Genomic DNA, 24,108 nt, shown 5'->3' on the forward strand with positions numbered 1-24,108 from the left:
CAAATTCATCTTTGTCTGCCCAAACCCACAAGGTCTTTTTCTTTTCCATGTGCAATTTTTGGATGCATTTGAAGACATCCAGGGGTGCAGCTTCTTTTACCGGACTGCCCCACTGCTCACACGGGGCTCTGACCTCAGCCCACTCCAGAGCCAGGGAACTCCAGGGAAGGGCTTCCCAGCTGGGAATTTCTGTTGGGACTGATTCCTCACATTTACATTGAACAAGTGACATTTTGTTGGCATCTGGCCAGACTGTGCCAGTTTTGTTTAACCAGTGGGCAGGGTCAGTACCAAATTCCTTCAAACTCCAGCTGAAGTAATCAGTGTCATTTCCTGCAGTTCAGAGCAGCAAAGAATCACAAAAGGAGCAGCTCAGCAATGCACCCAACCATCCCCACCAAAGATTGCAGCAGTGATTAACAAAGATCCAGCAGCAGTTACCCTCAGCCTTTACCATCCCCCAGATCCACACAGCAGCTGGGGAAGCTGTCACAGCCAAGGGCTGCAGAGCCACTCCTGGGCACTGGCAATTCCTGCAGGTGCCTCCAGCCCCAGGTGAGGCTCCAACCCCGCTGGGAGAGGGCCCAGCTCTGACAGTGCTGAATGAACAAACTGACAGCACTGCTAGTGTGGCCACATCTGCTTTCATCCTCCTCTTGGGTCCCTCCCAGCGCCTGGCCAGGGCTCAAGGAGGAACCAAGGGAGGTGACTTTGACCATACAGCCCCAAACAAGGCCAGAAGTCAGATTTCATGGCCTTGTCTGGCTTCTAAATACACAAAGGTCAATACATGTTTCACTAAGGAGTGGCTACATCTACCACAGGGCTAATGACAATGCATATTTCATCAGGGAGCAGATACAAAGATAACCTTTGCTGGAAAGGTTCATCCAGAGGCCACCTTTGGCTCAGGGCCTGCTGTCCAGGCCTCACTCAGGGCTGGTGTCCAGGCCTTGGCCCTTCAGGGACGTGGTTTAGTGCTGGGCTTGGCACTGCTGGGTGAGCAGCTGCACTGGGTGAACTCAGAGGGCTTTTCCAACAGAAAGGATTCTGTGATTCCATGATTCTATCCACTGCATTCAGCTGGGTCTATTTTAGCAGCATTCCTTTGCTCCAAAAGTTCCCTCTTGCCCAGCTCCGGTGGCCTGAGGCTTCAGCTCCTTCAGCTCCTGGTGCTGAGCTGCTCATGCTGAACGAGACGACTCGGAGAGAAGAACACAGTCCATGCAATTCCTTCCGGGACACGGAGAGGGGAGGCTGTGCAAGCAGGAGCATTGTTTGCTGTGGCCTCCTCTCTGCCCTTCACGCCTTTCAGCGCTTTGAACCAACCAAGAGCTTTCTCCAAGAGTGCAATGGAGCAGCTGTTCCTGCTCCCAGGCCTGGCTCTTCCCAGTCTCTGCCCTTGCCTGGTTCTGTCCCTCTTGCTGTGCCCTCTTTTCCCCCAGGGCTCGCTGGCTGCTGCCCACGACTGTGGCACTGGCACAGATCCAGTGCTCCAGAGCCTCCTTTCTGTGCCCTTGGAGCTGCCTGGGCACAGCAGCCTTTTCCATCTGGAAGCTCCCCATGGACAGGGAGTGCCCAGCTCCGTTCCTTGCACAGCCTCCAGGAGCCCAGGGCTGCCATCTCCAGTCCCTGCTGGCACTGGGGGCTCCCAGGTGCCTCAGGCTGCTGTGACACCGCTGCACACGGGAGGGAAGAGGGGCAGGGGCTGTGCTCAAAGTCAGCTCCATGAGCTGCTGTTGCTGCTGCTGCTGCTGCTGGGGGGTCATTTGTGCAGCCCTGCCCCAGAATCAGGGATCAGAGCCTGCCAGTCTCTTCCAGCCCTGGCTGCTCAGAGTTTGGGCCTTGGAGCCTCAGGTGGCCAAAGGCAGCTGCTGCTGGTCCCTCTGTGTGCCCGTGTTCAGCAGTGCTGCTCCATCAGTCTGTGCCCAGCAACGGGGAAAAGCCTCAGCACTGCAGGGCCAGGAGCTGCCGGGCTCTGCCTGAGCAGCTCAGCCAGCAGGAAGGGAGCTGCTCCACATGAAACCAGGAGCAAAGGACACTCCTTTGATAGGACATGTTTTCTATTGAAAGGAAAAAAAAGGAAAAAGGGAAAAATAGGTAAATTGTAAAAGATAGGAGTAAAATCCAAGTGTTAGAGAAAAAACATAACATACAGTTAATGAAAAAAACAAAACATAAAGGCAAATTTACATTCTTTGCATTAAGAGGTAAATGATCTTTTTCAAAAGAGAACTCAGTTATTTACACTGTAAAAAAATCACTGTGCTGATGGCATGGATCCATCTTTCTGACCTCAAAAGCCTCTTAAAAGATTTTGGGCTTTGTTTCCAACATTGGTATTTGAAATTGTAGTCAAAGCAAGAGGAAATTGCTTAGTGCCCTTCCAGCTCCAAGCAGGACTGGGAATGGAAACTCTGTCAAAGCCCAAATCCTTTAGAAGATGACCTTTCTTCTCATCCTGCGAATGAGCTGCACATTCCCATTGAAACTTACAGGGATTTCTTAGAGACACAAAGCCCCACTTACAGCTTTTTGCACTGGTTTGGCAGTGCAGAAGGGCAATTCTCCATCCACCAGCTCCAGGCTGCACTGCCTCAGGAGCACGGCCTACTCGCCAGCTTAGGCCCACTCGTGGCACTGCTAGAGGAGGAAGAAAGTGCAATTGCACAATTCCAGCCACTCAAGAAGAAAACACCCTGCACAGATCCAGGTGTTCAGACGGGACTGTGGAGAGTTTGGGTCCTTGCCAATTGGATGTGTGTCCCCAGCTGCAATCTCTGGGCCTGCAGCAGAGTCTCACTCACCTGCCAAAGCAGAAAGCTCAGGCGCTGTGCTCACAACGGGCTCGTCTGAAGCAGAGCTGTCAGAGCAATGTGACGGCAGAGCCAGCCCAGCTGGGCCCTGGGCTGAGCCCAGCAGAGCCCTGGCAGAGCCCAGAGCAGCCTCAGCACCCGCAGAGCCCGGCTGCAAGGAGAGAAAGCAGAAACCGCCCGTCAGCTGAGGGCTCCTGTGCCCTTGTGCCAAGGCCTGCGGTGCCCAGGCCATGCTGGCTGTGCCCAGAGCTGTGCCCAGAGCTGCCCATCCCTGCTGCCTTTGGCAGCAGAGCAGGAGGGGAGGACATGTGCCCAGCCTGCAGCCAGCCACGGCACATCCAGCCCTCAGCAGCTGCCCAGAGCAGGATGCTCCTGTGCTCGCTGCCAGCTCCCAAAAGCTCTGATCCCACCCTGCCAAGCACACAGGGACCCACCTCACACCAGCCACGGCTGGAAGAAAAGCTGCTCCCAAACCATGGCCTCAGCCTTCCCCAAGGGCACGGCCCATCCACGCCACAGCTGCTCCCAAGCACTTCCCCGTCCACACTGGACCACCTCGAATGCTTCCTCTGGAATAACAAACAACACATTATTGACAAGAGTTTAGAGACAAAAAGGGAAAACAAGAAGAACAGTAAAATCTCTTATCTCTGTCAGGGCCTTGAGGAAGGCCCAACCCCCACATGCCAGGGTAAAACCCAGCCATGGCTGTGGGAAACCCACACTTTCTCTCTTCCCCCCTGCACTGTCCCCCAAAATCACGGTGACCCCGAAGCAAACAAGGGCAGTGGAGCAGCCCAAGCCCTTCCTTGCCTGCACAGCAAAGCAGCTGTGCACAGGTTCTGGAGCCCCACCTCTGCTCCCACCATGGGCTTCGTTTGTGTCGGGCTGGCTGCCCCAGCCCCAGCCCGGGGCACGGTGGGTGCTGGGGGCTGTTGTCAGGGCCAGGAGCCCACTCCCATTTCGTACCCACCCCAGCCCATCCTCCCAGCCCTGCCAAAAGCAGCTGGGCAGCGACTGAAGAATGAGTTGCATCTGCCCCAGCAAAGGGGGAACCTTTGGTTCCCAGCCAGGCTGGGCCATGCCCAAATCTGGCAGAATTTCCCCAGATGGGGACTCATCCGCAAATTCCCCGTGGAGTTTGGCTTTGAAGAAGGTGCCAGAATCAAAGTGCATCACCTTCAGCCTCCAGTGGCCAGGCTGAGGAAGAGCTTGTCATCCTTGATGTCACCCTCGCTGTCTCCAGCAGCAGCAGCAGCATCATCATCCCCACCCGGTACAGCTTCTCCAGGGGCTCCTTCTCCTTCCCTGCGGGCAGACCAGGCTCTCAGGGCTCTGCCCAGGCCCCAGCTGTCAGGGAACCAGGACAAGCAAAACCAGCTGGGGTGGCAGCCACCAGTGCTGGGCAGAGCAGCTCAGCTCCAGCACAAGGGCTGCGTGTTCCCATCCCATGACCCCGGTGCAGTGACACTGGCAGCACAAAAAGGGTTGGGTTCCTTTGCTTCTCATTGCCAAGGCATATGTGGAGCAGGAACTTACCAGGGCCCTGGATCAAAGTGTGCCTGTGGCTCTCTCCCTTCTTCTATGGCAGAGGAATATTCTGCATCCAAGGAACACAGAACAGGTCTTCCAGTGTGGGTCTGTCCAAGGAGTTCACGGATAAACACCACCAGATCAGGTCTTTGCACTCTGGGGAGAGAAAGCAGAAACTGATGGTCAGCCAGAGAAGGCTCCTGTCTGCTTTACCCCACTGTTCCCATGCCCAGGCCATGCTGGATGCACTCTGAGCTGGGCCTAAACTTTCCCACCAATTCCCTGTTTTGGAGGAGAGCAGGACATGTGCCACCTCCTCAGCAGCTGCCAGAGCGGGATGCCCATGAGCCCGCTGCTGGCTCCCAGCACTGGGATTCCCCCCGTGCCCAGAGAAGAGGATCCACCTTGAGAGAGCCTTTGTGGCAGCGGGAGCTGGCCCCAGCTGAGGTTCCGGCCCCTCCTGAAAGGGTGCTCCCCGCAGACCATCTGGTGCAGCAGGATGCCCAGGGACCAGATTGTTGCTGCCTCGCCATGGTACCAGCCAAAGTCGTTCCATTCCGGGGGGCTGTAGGACAGTGTTCCTATGGAATACAGATGGAGTTCATCAGGGGGATGCTGCTGCTCCCAGAGCCTGGCCCCAGCATCCCTGGGCCCGTGGGGGCTGCATCAGGGGCACACAGGGTGACCACTGCCCTCTCGCCAGCATCTGGGACTTGTGCACAAAGTTAGGGTTGGAAAAGAAGCCTCTGGTGCTGGAAGAGGGCAGCCCTGGCTAGGCCCGACCATGACATGCAAAGGAAAAACCCACTCTATGCTGGGGAAAAAACATGCCCTTATCCTCCCTGCCTGCATTGCCCCAAAAATATTATGAAGACAAGGGAAACAGGGTGAGTGGGGTAGTGCAAGCCCTTCCTCTCATTTGCACACCAAACTGGCTGGGGCACAGGTTCTGCCCTCTCTCTCTGCTACCCCCACCCACGGGGGTTTTGGTCCAGCTGGCTGCCCCAGCCCAGCCCCAGTCCTGGGCAGAGTGGCTGGCAAAGGCTGCCAGCAGGGCTGGAAGATGGCTGCCCACCCAGCCCTGCTCTAAAGCAACTCAGCTGAGGACTCAGTGCCCTGACTGGCAGCAAAAGGGAGAACTCCCGCTGCCACAGCCAGCTTGCGCTGGGAGATGTTGGGCCATGAGATGTCAGCAGCGGGAGCACAGCCCTGGGTAGGCTCACCTGCAAAGTGAGTGTAGACTGTGTCCTGCAGGTAGGTGCCACAGCCAAAGTCAATCAGCTTGGCCTGCCCGGTGTCCAGGTCAACCAGGATGTTCTCTGGCTTGATGTCCCTGTGCAGGACCCCGCAGCTGGTGCAGTGCCGCACGGCCTCCAGCACCTGGCGGAACAGCGCCCGCGCCTCCTCCTCGGGCAGGAACCGCCGTGCCCCAATGAAACGATGCAGGTCCTGACACTGCTCTGGCCGCTCCAGAACCATCACGATGCAGTTGGGGAGCTCGAGCCACTCCAGCAGCTGGACCACACCGGGGAAGCCAGTGGACACCTTGGCCAGCAGCACGATCTCCAGGGGTGCGCTGGTGCCGTCGGACTGCGGGAGGAGCACGATGCCGTCAGTGGGACCGATGCCGTGCCAGGCCTGGGGAAGCCCTCAGCCAGGCCGGGATGCTCTGCGCCCTGCGCTGGCCCCACGCCTGCTCTCCCTCGGGGCGTCCTGGCGGCTCCCACCGTGCCGGGCCCCGGCTCATCCCTGGCCGGCAGCCCCGGCTGCTGGCCCCGCTCACTCACCAGCTCGCCCCAGTGCCGGACGCGGTTCCGTGGCACCCTTTTGATGGCCACCTGCAAGCCAAGGGCAGCAGCGGGGTGAGCTCGCCGCCCGCACTGCGTGCCCCATCCTCCGCCCTCCTCCTCCTCCATCCCGTCCTCCTGCGCCCGCCGCCGGCCCCGCCGCTCACCGGGGCGCCGTCCGAGAGCCTCGTGGCCGCGAAGACTCTGCCGAAGCCGCCGCGCCCCAGCAGCGATCCCAGCCGGTACCGCTCCTGCAGGGCCTCCTGCGCCGTCCCTGCGGGCGGGACGCGGCTGTCAGCGCTCGGCCCGGGGCCAGCAACGGCCCCCGAGCGCCCCTCACCCGCCCCGGGCCGGCCATGCCCAGGCGTTCGCTCCCGGGAACGCGGCACGGGAGGCTCGGGGCCGGCGGCCGCGCTGCCGAGCGGCGGAGCTCGGGCCGGGGAAGCCGCAGTGGAGGCGGCGGGAGCGGCCGCTCCGCGTGTGTCCTCCGCGGGCCCCGGGAGGAGCAGGGGCCGGGGCCGGGGCCGGGAGTGGACCCTGCCTCGGGTCCGGGGCCGGGCTCGGGCCAGGCGGAGCCGAAGGGCGGCGATGCCGCCCCCGCACCAGGCACTGATGCCCGCCCAGCAGCGCCACCGCCAGTACGGCCAGAGCCGGGCGAACGCGAGACCGCGGCGGGACGGCCGGGGCCGGGCACGGGGCAGCCCCGCCCGGGGCCGGGGGCGGGCCGGGGGCATGGCCCGGCCCGGCGGGGGAGAGGGAGGCGGGGAGAGGAGAGGGACGCCGGGTAAGGGACCCCGAGGGAAGGGTGCCCGACAGCGGGAAAGGGAGAGAAAGAAAGAGAGAAAGAGAAAGAAAAGGAGAAAGACTATTCAAAAGTATCTGTTTTGGTGCTGCCGCCGCTACTGCTGCCGCTGCTGCCGCCGCTGCCGCTGCTGCCGCCGCTGCCGCTGCCGCCGCTGCAACTGAAGCACCGGGGCCGTTCGTCCCCGTGTCCGTTCCCCGCTCGCCCCACGAGCCCCACGTTCGAGCCCCGCGCGCCCCGGGGACAGCCCCTCCGTCTGTCCAAACACGGGAACTTTGCAGTGCTGAGCGCAGATGCAGAGCCCTGACTCCTGCACACTGGCACAGCGATCCCCTCGCCTGCTGCTGGGCATTGTCCTTGCTGAGGGTCAGACACTGTCGGGCCACCTTTCCCTTGGGGTAGGATTCCTACCTGAGCCCAGCACTGCACTTACATATCCAGGGTTGCTTTCCTGTAAAAACATGGGAAGGAAAACTGTGTGTGGCTCATGGTATTTTAGAGTGTCTAAAAATCACCAAGTCATCCATCCTAGAGGTGAGGTGCATCTGGAATTACTGGGATGGAGAAGCAGTGCAACATTGAAAAGGGGAGCATAGAAATAAATAGAGTAAAACATCTTGGATTGTTTCTTTCATTTTCATTTCCCTTCCGGAAAGCTGTTTCAGTTTTCCAGGAATCTTCTCCTGTCTGCTCTTCCCAAGAACCTCTCATGGAGAACAAGGTCAAGCTTCTGTCACAAGATTTGCCACCAGGAAATTACGTCACTGGTGAAATTTTCATTGTGACTGTTTGTGCTGGCTTAGGACAAATTTGGGGAGGAAACCTCCTAAAGGGGTCTGTCTAGAAAGCAAGTTCAAGCGGCCCCTCCCCCTACTAGTTCAGGGAAAGACTTCCCTTGAGAAAAGTGAAAAAAACCCCATTTTTTTTAACAAGTAAAGTATTCAGAAGCATGAAAAATGAATAATATTAAATAAAACCTCTGACAGTGCTGAAGAGATGGCAAATTCAGAAAGTCCTTTTTGTGGGTTGTAGTTGGCTCACTCGGTCTCTTCTAAGTCCCTCTGGTGCTGGAATGCAGCGTCCCAGAGCTCGGTGGGCCACAGGCGTGAGCTGCCGGTGTTTGTCTGGGTTTTCAGTCCAGAGCAGGTTTAAACAGTTCCAAGAAAAAGTAAAGTCACAGTCCGAGGAACTTCCCTTCCTAAGGTGGCTAAAATCAAATTGCTGGACCTGGGCTGTAAAGGCATTGGGAAATTTCCAGATCTGGGCACTGGCGGTCCCAGCAAACACCAGATCATAGTGGCGCTGGAGCCAGAACCTGCAGATTTCCAAGCTTTGGCTGTCTGTGCCAGCAAATCACTGGGCTTGGCCTGTACCAGCACCAGGAAGTTTTCAGACCTGGGCACTGGCGCTGCCAGCAAACACCAGATCTGGATGATGTCGTTGGCAGCAACAGAAATCTGCTGGATTTGGGCGCTGCTGGCATCAGGAAATTTCCAAATCTGGGTTCCTGTGTAGCAAACACAAGGTGTGGGCAGTGCCAGACCCAGTAGCATGAAGTTGCCAGGTTTGGGATTTCTGTGCCAGCAAATTTCTGCACTTGGGCTGTGTCAGAATAGGGAAATTTCCCAATCTGGACACTGGCAGTGCCAGCAAACAGCCCATTTCAGGCTCTAGGCTCCAGTAAGGACTGGATCTGGACCCCTTCCTCTTTTCCTTCCTTTCTTCTTTCCTTCTTTCCTGGGGTCCTGCTGCCAGCAAACTCTAGACTGGAGGGTGCTGGCAAGGGGAAGTTTCCAGGTTTTAGCTTCCTTTGCCAGTAAATTGCTGCACTTGGGCTGTGTCAGAACAGGGAAATTTCCAGATGTGGGCACTGGCAGTGCCAGCAAACACCAGTGAAACCTTCTGGTCCTCGTCTGGACCATTGACCAGTGGTTTCTCTGAGAACCAGCTCTGGCCACTTTACAGACAGAGACTGCTTTCATCTGGTACTCTGGAAACAGAACTTTACTGAAGGCAAACACAACAAACAGGACGGCGTGCACAGTACAGAGAGAGAAGCAGAAAGAAGCCTGGGTCCAGGGTATAGCAGGGTATTTATACATTTATATAATGTAATGTAATGTGGGGAGGGGTTAAGATGCTATCTGATGGAAGGATCCAAGAGGAAGGAACGATTAAGAATATTACAATTTTTGCAGTGTAAAGTAACCAATGGTAGCAAAGAGAACTCAGAACTTTCTAGCAACAATCTGCATAACTGAACAAGAGGATTATGGGCGGGAACTCCTGCTGACCCCAGCTAAAGAGAGTTTTCCCATGGCCTTAAGCCGAGGTCTCCCTCTTTTTTTAAACCAACCCCAACACACCAGATCTGGGCAGTGCCGGGCTTTGGCTTTCTTTGCCAGACAATTGCTGCATTTGGGTTGTGCTGGCACAGGGAAATTGCCAGATGTGGGCACTGGCGGTGCCAGCTAAAGGAAGATCTGGGTGCTGCCGGTGCTATCACCAGAAAATTGCCGGGTTTTTTTCTTTCTGTGCCAGCAAACTGCTGGACTTGGGCTGTGCTGCCACTGGGAAACTGCTGGATCTGAGCACTGGCAGTGCCAGCAAACACCAGATCTGGGTGGGGCCAGCACAAGGTATTTGCAAGGTTTTGGCTTTCTTTGCCAGAAAATTACTAGATTTGGGCTGTGCCGGCACCAGGAAATTCCCGCATCTGGGCTCTGGTGGTGCCAGCAAACACCGGATCTTGGCATTGCCAATGACGGTAGCAGGGAATTGCCAAATTATGGCTTTCTTTGCCAGAAAATTTCTGGACTTGGCTCTGCCAGAACCAGTAAATATCCAGATCTGAGCACTGGCAGTGGCACCAAACACCAGGTCTGAGCACCTGTATTGGCATCAGGACATTGCTGGATTTTGGCTTTCTGTGCCAGCAAATTGCTGGACTTGGGCTGTGTCAGCCCTGGAAAATTTCCGGATCTGGGCGCTTGTGCAGCAAACACCAGATCTGGGTGGTGTGTCATAGTGTGTTTTTGTACTTTATAATATTTTATAATAGTTTTGTTTTTGAATCCCCATATTTTTCCCAAATGGTTCATCCCAGATGGTACCCCCCTCCCTTTACCTGTGTAATCCCTTTCCCTTGCTGAGATCATCCCCAAATCCCCACCCTGGCTCTCTGTCAATCACTCAGCATCCCATCCCCTCCATCTAGAAGCTTTGGTCCAGGATGTTGAGTGATGAGCCAGAGGCCAGGGGTCAGCCCCCAAGCCTTGCCCCATACGCTGTCCTAAATGTCCGTCCCCCAGTACCCATCCCTTAGGGTCACTTATTGGTTAGTAAAATGTTATCTACTTTTGGTTTCCACCTCCCTTTAAATGTAACCTTGGCACATCTCCCAGGGCTCTCAGCAGGAGCCCCCTGAGGTGTAGGGGCTCCTTTGGGACTCCTATAATAAAACCTGGGATTAACCCCTGCTAAGAGTCGGCCCTTTATCTTGTACCCATGTCTCTGGTGTCTCTCCTGCTGCAAAGACAACCACGTGCCCTCCATACCCTCGGGGCTTGGGAGAGTGTCTCCCCGCTGTCGGCCGTGTCGGGGTTGCCCCCCAGTGTCTGCCAACTCAGGACTGGCTGAGGGTTTCTGAGAGGCTCCCAGAGGGACAGAGACACTGCCCATATAGGTAAACTGAATGGCCCAGGGATTTTGGAGGTGATTACAAATTGGCCTGAAGGAGAAAATTTTGGTGTCACAGATGAAGAACAAGACCAGCAACATGGACTGAAGAAGCTCCTCCATATAACCAAGTTTTCCCAAAGGAAACATGCTACGGTCTTTTCACTGATGGTTCCTGTCCAATCGTAGGGATGAACCGGAAGTGGAAAGCAGCCATATGGACCCCACACAACAGGTTGCACAAGCTACCGAAGGAGAAGGTGGATCAAGTCAATTTGCTGAACTCAAAGCTGTTCAGCTGGCCCTGGACATTGTAGAAGGAGAGAAGTGGCCAAAGCTCTACCTCTACACTGATTCATGGATGGTGGCCAATGCTCTGTGGGGATGGCTGGAGAGGTGGAAAGAGGCTAACTGGCAGCATAGAGGAAAACCAATTTGGGCTGCTGATGAGTGGAAAGACATTGCTTCCAGGGTAGGGAGGCTACCTGTGAAGGTCTACCACATAGATGCTCATGTCCCCAAGAATTGGGCTAATGGGGAACACCAAAACAACGAACAGGTAGATCAGGTAGCAAAAATAGAGGTGTCAAAGATAGACTGAGATTGGCAACATAAGGGAGAGTTTTTCCTAGCTTGATGGGCCCATGATGCCTCAGGCCATCAGGGCAGGGATGCCACCTATAAGTGGCCATGAGACCCAGGGATGGATTTCTCAGGTTATCCACGACTGTGAGACACGTGCTGAGATCAAGCAGGCCCAGCGGGTAAAGCCCGCTGGCTTTACTTGGTACGGTGGGCGCTGGTCCAAGTACAAGTATGGGGAGGCCTGGCAGATTGACTCCATCCCGCTGCCCCAGACATGCCAGGGCAAACACTGTGTGCTGACCATGGTGGATGCCACCACTGAATGGTTGGAGACCAACCCTTTGCCTCACATCACTGCCTGGAACACCATCCTGGGTCTGGAAAAGCAAATCCTGTGGAGCATGGCACCCCTGAGAGAATTGAGTCAGACAATGGGACTCATTTCAAGAATGGCCTTATCAACACCTGGGCCAGGGAACCAGCATTGAGTGGATCCATCATATCCCCTATCATGCACCAGCTGCCAGGAAAGTTGAACAGTGCAATGGACTGCTTAAGACTACCCTGAAGGCACTTGGGGGGGGGAACTTTTAGAAATTGGGAAGTGAACTTAGCAAAAGCCACCTGGATGTTCAACACCTGAGGGTCCATCAATCAAGCTGGTGCTGCCCAGTCTGAATCCCTGAACGCAGCGTATGGAGACAAAGTCCCTGTTCTACAGATGAAAGGTATTTTAGGAAAGACTGTTTGGATTTATCCCACCTCAGGCAAAGACAACCCCATCTGTGGGATTGTTTTTGCTCAAAGACCTGGTTACACTTGGTGGGTAATGCAGAAAGATGGAGAAAGCCGTTGTGTACCACAGGGAAACCTAGTCTTAAGTGAGAACTGTGTGGAAGGTTTTATTGCGATGCAGATGGAAATAGAATAAGGGGTGGATAATGTCCTGGATTGCAAGGTAATGTGTGTGTTCTGTTCCCATCTGTTAGAGGTGTGGCAGTAATCTTCTGTTAATTGGGAAGTTTTCTTTATCTCTTCCACAAACCAATCTTCCCTCTGGGATGACATCTGCTGTTAATGAGCCATTGAATGTCACTGCATGACTGATCAAAATTACAGCATCCCATTGTGAGATGCTCCGCCCAGAGGGAGGAGCCAAGCGTCCCTAACTAGATATAGTCTGAGATTTTGGGACACCAGAACAGCCTTTCCCACTGGATTCTCAGAGGATCAGCAGCCTTTTCCATTGGATTCCCAGAGGAAGACCAGGCCCATCTACACCATCACTGGATCTTCAGAGGAAGGCTACATCCTTCTACAGGATCACTGCTTCAACAGAACCACATCTACCACTTCAGGAGGACTTCAGCCACCATTTCACTTGGACTGCTACCAACACCCTGACCAACATGGTGTCAGGTCATATTCTGACTCTATCAGTACTGTTTTGTATTACTGCACTGTTTATTTGTTTAATTTTCTTCCCTAATAAAGAACTATTAATCCTGATCCAGTATCTTTGCCTGAGACCCCCCATGCAATTTCAAAATTATAAAAATTTGGAGGGAAGGGGGTTTGCATTTTCCATTTTAACGGAGGCTTCTGCCTTCCTTAGCGCACAACTGTCTTTTTAAACCAAGATATTAACCCTTAGGGGAAAATTGAAAATATGCACTCCACACTCAGTTAGAAGTGTCCTAAGCCAAAAGGCTGAGAAATGGCTCACTGATTCCTGTATGTTAAATTATGGAGCCATCTTAATAGATAATGATTTAGAGGTAATTGTGAGTAACCAACTCAACCCTGTCCAGTTTTTGTATGGAGAACCACCTGAGGAACTAATACATAATTACCTAGAGGTTATAAACTATCAAACTCTAGTAAGAGAGGACCTAACAGACCAACCACTCCAAGAGGAAAACAATTGTACATCGATGGATCTTCACGGGTAATAAAGGGGCACAGGGTATTGGAGTACGCTATAGTGGATGAAGGGTTGGTAGCCATAGAAAAGAGAAAGTTACCTTCCAACTGGTCAGCCCAAGCGTGTGAGTTATATGCCCTAAAGGGAGCTCTGGAAATATTAGCACAGAAAAGGGGAACAATAGATACAGACTGAAAAAATGCTTTTGGAATACTGCATATCTTTGGAAAAATTTGGGAAGAGAGTGGGCTATTAAATTCAAGGGGAAAGGGACTGATTCACAAAAAAATTCTTTTAGAAGAGTTAGAAACCTTACAATTACCAGACGAAGTAGCAGTGGTGTATGTTAAAGGACATAAAAAGGGCAACTCAGGAGGAGCAAGAGAACAATTAGACTGATCTAGAGGCTAAAAATGCAATTGAATCAGAGACAAAAAAACTAATAATAGTATTAACGCCCATGAGAGTAAAGCAAAAAGTCCCTGTATTCAGTGGGACAGAAAAGGAAGAACTCCTTAAAAGAGGAGCTAAGAAAGATAAAAAAGGGAAGTTGGAGATTAGCAGATGGGAGGCAAATGTTGAATAAACTCCTGCCCAGGAAAATGCTAGAAGGCATACATGGAACAACACATTGGGGTACACAAGCGCTAAGTGATCAATTTCTAAGGAATTTGGGATGCAAAGGAATTTTCAGAATAGCTAAGCAAGTAACTGAAGGATGTGTGATATGTCAACAAGTGAATAAGAAGATCATGAAGAAAACACCCAGAAGAGGGTGACAAATAGCCTTAGGGCCCTTCCAAAACATCCAAGTAGACTTTACCAAGCTTCCCCAGGTACAATGGTGGAAATTTTTGCCAGTGATAGTAGATCACGTGACTCATTGGGTAGAGGTGGTATCCACTGTTAAAGCCAATGCCAATGTTGTGAGTAAAACACTTCTAGAATCAATCATTCCCTGATATGGAATGGCAAAAAGGATTGATTCAGACTGGGGAACCCATTTCACATTAAAGATATTGCAGAAAGTTGTTCAGGCCCTGGGAGTAAAATAAGAATTTCACAATCCAAGGCATCCACAGAGTTCTGGTCAGGTTGAGAGAATGAATCAAACTCTTAAAAGAACTCTAGTTAAGCTCATGATTGAAACCCAAATGTCATGGGTAAAATGTCTCCCTTTGGCCTTTTTAAGAATTAGAACCCAACCCCAGTCAGATCTGGGGGTGTCACCCTATGAAATGATGTTTGGGTTACCCTCCCTGACCTCACCCCAGAAGGTTGCCACCTATGAGGAAGGGGAAGCCAATGCCAAGAAATATGTTATGTCTGTAGCACAAACTTTAAAAGGGCTAAGACATAAAGGCGCAATTACCTAAACTACCAGCCTGGATTTCAGAATCCATAATATTAATCCCGGGAACTGGGTGATGATCAAGTCATGGAGAGATCAGCCTCTAACTCCTCAGTGGGAAGGTCCCATTCAGGTACTGCTCACCACCAAATCGGCCGTGCGAACTGCAGAGCGGGGATGGACTCATGCCAACAGAGTCAAAGGCCCAGTAGAAGAGCCCAAAGAGTGGACTACAACATCCAGGCTGGGTGAAACAAGATTGACTTTCAAGCAGAGACTGAAAGACAACCAGAAAAACACCAAGATACCCAAAAAGTAGAGTCAAGCTTCTATCAACTAACTTGAGAACTCTTCCTGTTTTAATGGATGAGAAATACCAGCATCTGTTGAGAAGTACACAAAGGACTGTAAAAGGTAATGGGACAGCTTCTTTGAGAAAATAAGACAAAGGAAGGAGAGCAAGACCGAGTTGGCCCCTTTGTTTGCTACCAAGAAGGCTCCATAGCCCTGCTGTGGGTAGCAACCCCATAGGCATGGTAAGGTAGGGACAAAAGGCCATACCAGACCTCTATAATTCCTCAGTTGTCTTTTAATTCAACAGGGACTGGAGGGCAGGACTGAGTTGGCCTCTGTACTGACCCCTAAAATACACTGACTATGGATAGCAGCCACATAGGCATGGTAGATGGGAGTCAAAGCCATACTGGACTTCTGGGATGCCCTTTTGTCCATTCCAAATAAGTGTGTCTAAGGAAAACCTGCGATTTTTCTCTCCGGTTCCCACTGTCCTTGGCCACATCAACAGATGCTAGTATGACTCATTCAAGAGAGAGAGAAAATTTTTTACTGTTCGTGCAAAATGACTTCTAGAAAAAGAAAAAGGGGTTTGTTATAGATGAGTAATTTTATGGTTGACTCTCACAGTTAAGGGGTGAATATTAAATATATGTGAAGAGAAGTTTTGTAGATGTATAGTTATCCTTCCCCTCCCCCTTGCATTGTTATCACAGGATGGCCTCACTAGCTGGGGCATTTGGGAGGGTTGGCTTGTTACTATGGCAGCACCTGACCTGCAATCAAGGTGTAAGACAGTGATCTCCACCACTGGATAGTGAAGAAGGAGTTCATTGACAAGACTTTGGGAGGGGCTAGAGGTGTAGAAGACAGAATATCCATTTTGTAGATAAGGACATGTTGACTGAATCCTTTGCTCCTGGTGCTCTGTTCTTTTCTTTATTCAGTCTTCTGTTGTATTTTGAAAAGATCTTAAGAAAGCATTTAAATTTTTAAAAGTAAAAATCGTTTCTACATGGGGTTGGGGAATGTGAGGCAAGGTTGTCCACACTGGGTCAGCTCCAAGGTACAACTTCTCTGACCTGGCCAGACCTCCTTAGGAGAGACCCTGGATCATTATCAATCACAGAATGCTGCAATCACCTCTTGTATAATAAGAACAGCAATAAAAAAACACCTTTTAAGATAGGAATACATATTTCTTAGAAGCTCTTTGAAATATTTCTCCATAATTGTAAAAGGAAAACTTCCTGATGAACTGCAATAGAGCAGTTGGAAATCAAGGCACAGCCATGGTTTGTCAGGAGTTCCATGATCCTTATGAGCTCCGTGGTGCATTTGGAGCTGAGCCCTGGAATCTCGGGGCCTGAGATTGCACAAACCTTTCCAGGAGTCAAAGTCAGAAGAAAATCCCAAAGTTTCTCAAACATGAATGGGTCCCACTGAGGTCCATCCCCAACACAGGCTACTCCTGGACTCCTTGGAGGAGTGAATTGGAGGCCAGGATGGCACTAAAGGCTCTCAGAGACTCAGTGTGGAAAGGAAATTCCAAAGTACCTTAAAAACCTTGAGTATCTCAAATCATTGATGAGCCCCACTGAGTGTCAGTACACAGCTCTCAAGGGACACATTAAAGCAGAAAATTGGGGCCATGATTGCACAAAATTCTCAGAGTTTGTATGAAAATTGAAACACCAAATACATTAAAATAACTGAAGCATTAATGAGCCCACTGAGTGTTGTTACTGACAAAGCCTCTCCAGAGACTAATTACAGCAGATAACGGGAGGCTATGTTTGCAATAAACGTCCCAGAGACTCCAAGGCAAAAGCAAAACCCAAAGTCCTTTGAAAACCCTGCAGTCCCTGGTAGCATTCAGGAGCCCCAGGGCCATTCCTGAGCAAGGCTCCCCAGGGACTCCTTCCAGCAGATCCTTGAGGCCACTGGGATGTGGGCTAGGGGGGGATGCTGAGGGCAGGACAAGGGGCTGACAGTGCCCAGCCTGGCTGGGGCTGTGCCAGGAGGCCCCAGGGCCTCAGGACAAGGTGTCTCCTCACAGCCCTTGGTGGCACAGACCCTGCTGTGGCCCAGGGCACCAGGACTTGGCTTCTCTTTGTCCCCACCTGCCATCACTGCCTCCAGTTCTCTGCTCTGCCTGGGGCCTGGGGACACTTTCTCAGTCGTGTCCCTCAGTGGCATCCATTAAAAGTCCAAGAAAGTTTGGAGTGTGATTCTGACTTGGAGTTCTGGAGAGGTTTCTTCAGCTACCTCCTAGGGACTGATGTTCAGGGCCTGAGCACAAAGCCCCAGAGACTCATTAAAGTCCTTCTGCTGTGTCTGTGCTGCTGAGCTGGGCTGGGCTCCTGGCACAGAGGCAGATCCTGGTAACCAAGCAGAGCTTCAAAAGCACATTTCTCTTGATGAGCAGCTCTTCTGCCAGCCCAGCAGGGCTGGGGCACTGCCTGCAGCCACCCTGGGCACAGCAGAGAGGCACAGAGAGCTTCAATCAGTCAGGGCTGGGAAGGGGCTGAGAAGTGCCTGGTGCAGAATCACTGCCAGCCCTTAGCACAGGAACCTCTGGCTGCAGGACAATGCAGCTGCAGCTCCTGGAGCCATCTCCTAAAGCTGGAACATCCCAATGCCTACAGGTTCTGTGAGTACATTCTCTGATTGTCTCTTGTGCAGAGCAGCCAGGGGTGCCCAGGGCTGTCCTGCAGAGCAGGTTCCTGCAGCCCAGGGCGCTGTGCTGGGGCAGGGACTCTGCTGCCTGCCAGGGACAGCTCTCAGCCAGCCCTGGCAGCTGCTCCCAGCACTGGGGGACAAGATATGGGAGGGAAGAGACAGCTGGTAAGGCTTGGAAGTGTTCTCATGGTGTGGAGCGAATGCTGCATTGTTCAGGACTGCTTCTCAGATGGCATTTAACTGCAGAACATTGCCAAGTAGATTATACAGGGAGCACAGCAAGGCAGGGACTGCATTAAAGGGAAAATCTTGCCTTTGTTATTTAATGCTCAGGGTTGCCTCGATGGGAAATTGCACATAGATATTCATCTTGCCGTTCAGGTTGAACTAAAACAAAAATTTCTCACAGATTTGAATAAAGCAGGCAGTGACAGAAATCAACACAGGGTCCTTTACAGGCAGCATCAGTGTCGCTTTTCCAGCCTCCTCAGGGTTGCTCTGACATTTCCATCAGAGCCTGCAGAGCCAGAGCTGCCCCTGGGCAGTGCCTGAGCTGGGAGGGGTCTGCAGGGCAGAGCTGAGCCCCCAGGGCTGGGCTGGGCTCTGGCAGCACTGGCAGGGCCCAGCCCTGGGCACAGAGAAGCAGCTGCTGGCAGGGACAGCTCCCGGCAGCAGAGCCCTGGGCAGGCAGTGGAGGGAAAGTGCCCCCAGGCTGTGCTGGGATATTTAACGTCCTCTCCAAACTCAGCTATTCTATGATTACTTTTTTTACAGAACCCCATGCTAAGGCAGAAGAAATGTCCAACAGCAGCTCCATCAGCCACTTCCTCCTGCTGGCATTGGCAGACACGCGGCAGCTGCAGCTCCTGCTCTTCTGCCTCTTGCTGGGCATCTCCCTGGCTGCCCTCCTGGGCAACGGCCTCATCATCAGCGCCGTAGCCTGCAGCCACCACCTGCACACGCCCATGTTCTTCTTCCTGCTCAACCTGGCCCTCAGCGACCTGGGCTCCATCTGCACCACTGTCCCCAAAGCCATGCACAATTCCCTCTGGGACACCAGGAACATCTCCTACTCAGGATGTGCCACACAACTCTTTTTCTGTCTCTTCTTCATCTCAGCAGAATTTTATCTGCTGACAGTCATGTGCTACGACCGCTACGTGTCCATCTGCAAACCCCTGCACTACGGGACCCTCCTGGGCAGCAGAGCTTGTGCCCACATGGCAGCAGCTGCCTGGGCCAGTGCCTTTCTCAATGCTCTCATGCTCACGGCCAATACATTTTCCCTGCCCCTGTGCCATGGCAATGCCCTGGGCCAGTTCTTCTGTGAACTCCCTCAGATCCTCAAGCTCTCCTGCTCACACTCCAAACTCAGGGTACTGGGGCACATGACTGTCAGTTTCCTTTTAGCATTAGCCTGTTTTGTGTTCATTGTTTTCTCCTATGTACAGATCTTCAGGGCTGTACTCAGGATCCCCTCTGAGCAGGGACGGCACAAAGCCTTTTCCACCTGCCTCCCTCACCTGGGCGTTGTCTCCCTGTTCCTCAGCACTGGCACATTTTCTCACCTTAAGCCCTCCTCCATCTCCTCCCCCTCCCTGGATCTGGCCCTGTCAGTTCTGTACTCAGTGGTGCCTCCAGCCCTGAACCCCCTCATCTACAGCCTGAGGAACCAGGAGCTCAAGGCTGCAGTGAGGACACTCATGACTGGATCGCTTCAGGAATATTAAACTGCTGGCCAATTTTGGCAAATTACTTGTAATAAAATTAATATTTAAAACTTCTTGTTGGTTTGCTTAGTTTTTTTTCTTTGTTTTATTTTTTTAATCTTGTCCACATAGAAATGTCAATGTTTGTGCCATTTTTCACTTTGTTTCTCTCCACCTTCCCTCTGACTGTGTCAATGAGGGGCTGCACTCTTGGTGACTTTAAAGGAACCAAATGATGTCCCAGCAAAGTTTTCTACAGAGATGCCCTTTTGTTGCCTTCTCTGGAGCTGCAGCAGCAATGTCTGTGTGCAGAGCTGGGGGCAGATCAGTGCTGACACAGCAGCTGTGCCCAGCAGCAGCAGCACTTGGTGTTGCCAGTGCTGCTGCCGTGACCCTGCCCCGCTGCCCTGGTGGCCCTGGTGTTGCTGCAGGGCCTGAGTGCTCTCGGGGCCGGGCACAGCCCTGGGGGTGGCAGTGCCGGGGCTGCAGCAGGGACAGGCCATGAGCACTGCTGGGGCAGCGCTGACGCCTCACCCCAGGGCCTGGGGGCTCCAGGCTCCTTGCCCAGGCTCTCTCAAGAACACGCCCAGGCCAATGCTCAGCATTCAGAAAAGCCGCGTGAGCAGCCCAGGCTGGCCGTGGGCAGGCTGGGGGCAAACAGCATGGCTGGGGCTCTGCAAGGGCCCTGGGGCAGACGGGAAGGAGCAGCAGAGCAGGGGCTGATCCATCCCCAGTGCGCTGCACAGCCCAGGGCAGCGTCCCAGAGCATCCTGATGGAGCTGCCAACAACATCCCCCCTCTGCAGCCCTGGCCTCTCCCCCAGCTCACACAGGTGCCCCATCCTTGCAGGCACAGACACGGCAGCACTGGCTCAGCAGCCCCTGTTTGCATTGCACAGAGTAGGGGGAGCACCCCCATGCTGTTGGTGTGGGGACATGAACCTGAGGGAGCACAAATGCCATCAGCTCCTGGGGCCAGCAAGGGCTGGGGGACACCAGGGAAAGCACTCAGCTTTGTTCTGGCCTCTGCAGTCAGCCAGAAAGTTTGTTCCCATCAGCTGGGAGTTTCCTGTCCCACTGCAGACGCTGTTGCTCAGAGCCAGGGCTGCCTGGCAGCCGCCCCCAAACTGCCCTCAGCATTTCCTTTGTGCCACCTTTGCTTTCTTTACTCTTCCCCTGTCCAAATTTCTTCCTATTGCCCACCCCGGTTCCCTGCCCTGCAAACAGCCCACCCCTGCTTGCCCTTTCCTCTCTGGCCCCACTCCCCGTTGCAGTTCCTGACTTGGCCCCATGGGAACATCCCTTGGGCAGCAGGATCATCCTACAAGTGCTGCAGGAATTGTCTGCAGGCTCCTGCAGTGCCTGGTGCTGCTCCCTTGCCAGAGGCACCCCAGGCCAGGGGGGCACATCTGGGCTGCTGTGTCTGGCTCTGGGGCTCCCTGTTCTGGGCAGTGAGGAGGAGCTGCAGAGGCTCTGCAGGACTGACAGGATGGGCTTTGGGGCTGGCAGGAGAAGCTGAGGGACCTGGGCTGCTGGAGCTCCTGAAGAGGAGGCCCAGGGGTCCTCCTGCAACTGCTCCAAGGGTGGTTCCGGAGAATCCCAGAATCAGCAAGGGTTGAACAGGCCATGGAAATCATCAAGTCCATCCTGTGCTCTGACATTGCCTTGTGTCTCCTGAGCCTTCTTTTCTCCAGGATAAACAACGTCAGCTCCCTCAGTCACTCCTCACAGGACATGTGTTCCAGACCCCTCCCCAGACTTGTTTCCCTTCTCTGGACAAACTCCAGCCCTTTCATGTCCTTCCTAAACTGCGGGGCCCAGACCTGGACAGAGCACTGGAGGTGCTGCCCAACCAGTGCCAAGCACAGGGGAAGATTCACTGCCCTGGTCCTGTGTGGTGCTGTTTGCAGCGATCCCAGGACGAGGGAAGAGATGAGAATCTTGACTCCATATTTCAGAAGGCTGACTTATTATTTTATGATATATATTATAATAAAATAAAATGATATATTAAAACTAAACTAAAAGAATGGAAAAAGGATTTCATCAGAAGTCTAGAAAGTAAAGAAATAGAATGTTATGATAATCTTGTGACTGACCAGAGTCCAAACAAAACTGGACCTGTGATTGGTCATCAAGTAAGAACAATTTCACCTGCTGAATAAACAATTATTCAAATCACATTCCAAAGCAGCAAAATGTGGTGAAAGTGAACCTTCTCAACTGCTCAGGAGAAAAGATCCTGGTGTGATGCTGGCCAAACAGTTCCTGATCAATAAGAGTGCCAGGGGCTGGATGAGGGAAATGGTGGGTAGGGGGTGGGGACAAAATCTTGATTGCCAGCTATGAAAGGTTTGCTCTTCTTATCTATTCAGACTACATTAGGAGTTGCTGGGGGTCAATATCAATTGAACATTGCTGATACCAAAATATAAAAAGGAAAAGAAAATATGAGAAAACAGTCCGCTCTGTTTTGTTTTTTTTTTTTTAATATATCATATTCAACTTGAATACACTACTGCAATGTGTCTAATTTGCCACAGAAGAATTGAAAACTTAAGTTATACCCACAGGCTTTTCTTCTTCTGCTGTTCTGAAGAAAAGTTTATGAGCCTTTTTCAGTGAATTCATGAAGTGAAGAGCTCAAGAAAGAACAGGCTTCTGGAATAGTAAAACTCATCATCAGCCTCCAAGTGGCTGAGGATCCATCCCCATGAGAGCAGCAATGAACAGAAATGGGCACAGCTTTTTGGCTGCCCAGCTCTAGGATGAGCCCTGGGCCTGGAGCAGGAGCAGTTCTTGAGGGCCCAAAGGCTGCAGCTCTTGTGCTGCCCTGGGCAGATGGGATGGCAGCAGGGGCTGTAGAGCTCTCAGCACCTCACGCAGAGCAGAGCAGGGCAGCCAGGGAGCCTCCTTTGGCCTTGGCCAAGCACCTTCCCCCATGGCTGGGGCTGAGTCCTGTGGCAGCTACAGCTGCTGCTGTGCCCTTGCCAGGGGCTGAGGCCGTGGGGCAGTGGCCAGAGCAGCCTGGCCTGAGCAGAGCTATGGGGCCAGAGCCGGCTGGGCTGGGGTGGGGAGAGGCCCTTGATGCTGCCCAGAGCTCAGGGCAGCTGGCAGAGCTTGCAGGGAGCCGGGCTGGGCTCAGAGAGCCTGGCTCAGAAACCATCAGTGTCCATCTCAGCCTGGCTGAGCGTGCAGGGGCAGGACTCAGGCCAGTCCTTGTGGGGCAGGGCCAGCGCCTGTGCAAGGCATTGCAAACAGGCAAGTGGCCCAGACAGGAGGCTGCTCTGTGCTCTTGGTGGCATGGACAGAGCAGGGAGGGGCCCAGGACATTTGTCAGTGCCAGCCTCCGTCCCCATGCTTTGGCAGCCGTGGCTGCTGAGCCCAGCTTTGGCCTGGGCTGAGTTTGGCTGTGGCCCAGCTCCATCTTCCTGCGGGGCTCAGGGCCTGTTCTGGGCCATGGCCAGCCCTGGCTGCCTCTCTGCTCGCCCAGAGGCCACAGAGCCCGGGTCAGGGCTGTCTGTGCAGCCCCACAGGTGCCACGGGCTCTGCAGGACCTGGCAGAGGCTGCCCAGCAGGGAGGCCATGGGGCACAGAGCCCCAAGGCTGCTGTGGGCACCACAGCACAGGGGCCGTTCCCAGCCGCAATGCTCCTGGCCTGGGCTGGGCCTGCACAGGGGCTGGGCCACCATGGCTGGGCCAGCACAGGGCCACCAAGGGGCCACGCAGCCGCTGTCTGGGCTGACAGCAAGGCCAGGCACACACAAGCAATTGCTGAGCATGGCCTGTGCTGGCCAGGCCTGACTGTGCCATAGGCAGAGCTCAGCTGCCCTTGGGAGCTGCCGGAACAGTCCAGAGCCCAAAGAGCCTCCATGGCTGGGCTGGAGACCAAGGCTGCAGGAGGGAAATGCAGGGCTGGTGTGGGATGAGAGACCATTGAATTCCAGCACACACCTCAGTTCCCATGGGTTTGTTGGCTGACAATAAATGAACATCCCATTGTGTCTCGGGCAGCTCCTTCTCCAAGGCAAGTAGGTGGGAGTTGGAGCAAAGGAGTTGAAAGCTGCAGGTGCAGCCTGAACTGAAGGGAGCTCAGATTTGCACAAGGCTGCTCTGAGGGCCAGGGCTTGGATGGGGGAAATGGTGGGGTGGGGTTAGGGACAGAGTCTGATTGATTGTCAGCCATGAAGCGTCTTGATTTTCATATCTATTCAAACTGCATGAGGAGGTTCTTGAGTTCAGTGTCAGCTGGAGACTGCACATATCAATAAATTGACAGGGAAAAACCCCTAAACTTGAGCTAAGAAATCTTTTCTCACTGTCTTTTTAAATAGAATCTAGTTTGAATGCACTACTGGAATTCATCTAATTAACCACAAAAGATTTGAAAATTAGAATCAAATTATTCCCAGGGGCTTGGCTTGTTAAGGTGTTCTGAATGTTAATGAGCCCTGGGACACTGAATTCCTGCACTGAAGAGCTGAAGGCTGAACAAGCCTCTGGAGCAGGAAAATTCAGCAGCAGCCTCCAAGGTGCTGAGGATGTCAGCAGCCCCCACTGAGGCCATCCCTGCACAGAGACCGTGGGGGAATGGGCAGACAAGGAGAGCGTCCCTGGGGCTGGGGCAGCACAACTCAGAGGCACCAGCAGCTCCAGCTGGGAAATGGAGTGTGGAATGGGGCTGGGAAAGCCCTGCCTGGGATGTGCCAAGCAGGACAGACAAGCCCTGACTCCCATCCACTAAAAAACACTTTCAAGGAGACATTTTAAAGGATTTACAATTGCTTGTGTACTGTGAGGTGGACTCCCTGGAGAAATATCAACTGGAGATTCTCAGGAGCTCAAAACAACAAAACAGCCTTAACTGGCAACTTTAGAAAATCAGAAAAACTTTGTCGAACACTTGTTGCGACATTGTAATGTGTTTAATTTTTTAGTTTAAGATTTT

The 24,108-nt window shown here is 53.1% G+C and overlaps 1 protein-coding gene across 1 annotated transcript in view; it reads right to left on the bottom strand.

Moving 5' to 3' along the window:
- Window positions 1–4,398: 4,398 nt before the first annotated feature.
- The window catches only part of LOC141729962 (serine/threonine-protein kinase pim-1-like), a 62,807-nt gene continuing 43,097 nt past the window's right edge, over window positions 4,399–24,108 (bottom strand). The window contains exons 2-6 of the mRNA XM_074546621.1: window positions 6,304–6,410; window positions 6,137–6,187; window positions 5,573–5,939; window positions 4,754–4,930; window positions 4,399–4,505 (exon numbers count right to left, since the gene is read on the bottom strand). Coding sequence (XP_074402722.1) covers window positions 4,399–4,505; window positions 4,754–4,930; window positions 5,573–5,939; window positions 6,137–6,187; window positions 6,304–6,410 — 809 coding nt within the window. The remainder of the gene's footprint in view (window positions 4,506–4,753; window positions 4,931–5,572; window positions 5,940–6,136; window positions 6,188–6,303; window positions 6,411–24,108) is intronic.

The sequence above is a fragment of the Zonotrichia albicollis genome, chromosome 8, assembly GCF_047830755.1.
Source record: "Zonotrichia albicollis isolate bZonAlb1 chromosome 8, bZonAlb1.hap1, whole genome shotgun sequence".
Taxonomy (NCBI): Eukaryota; Metazoa; Chordata; class Aves; order Passeriformes; family Passerellidae; genus Zonotrichia; species Zonotrichia albicollis.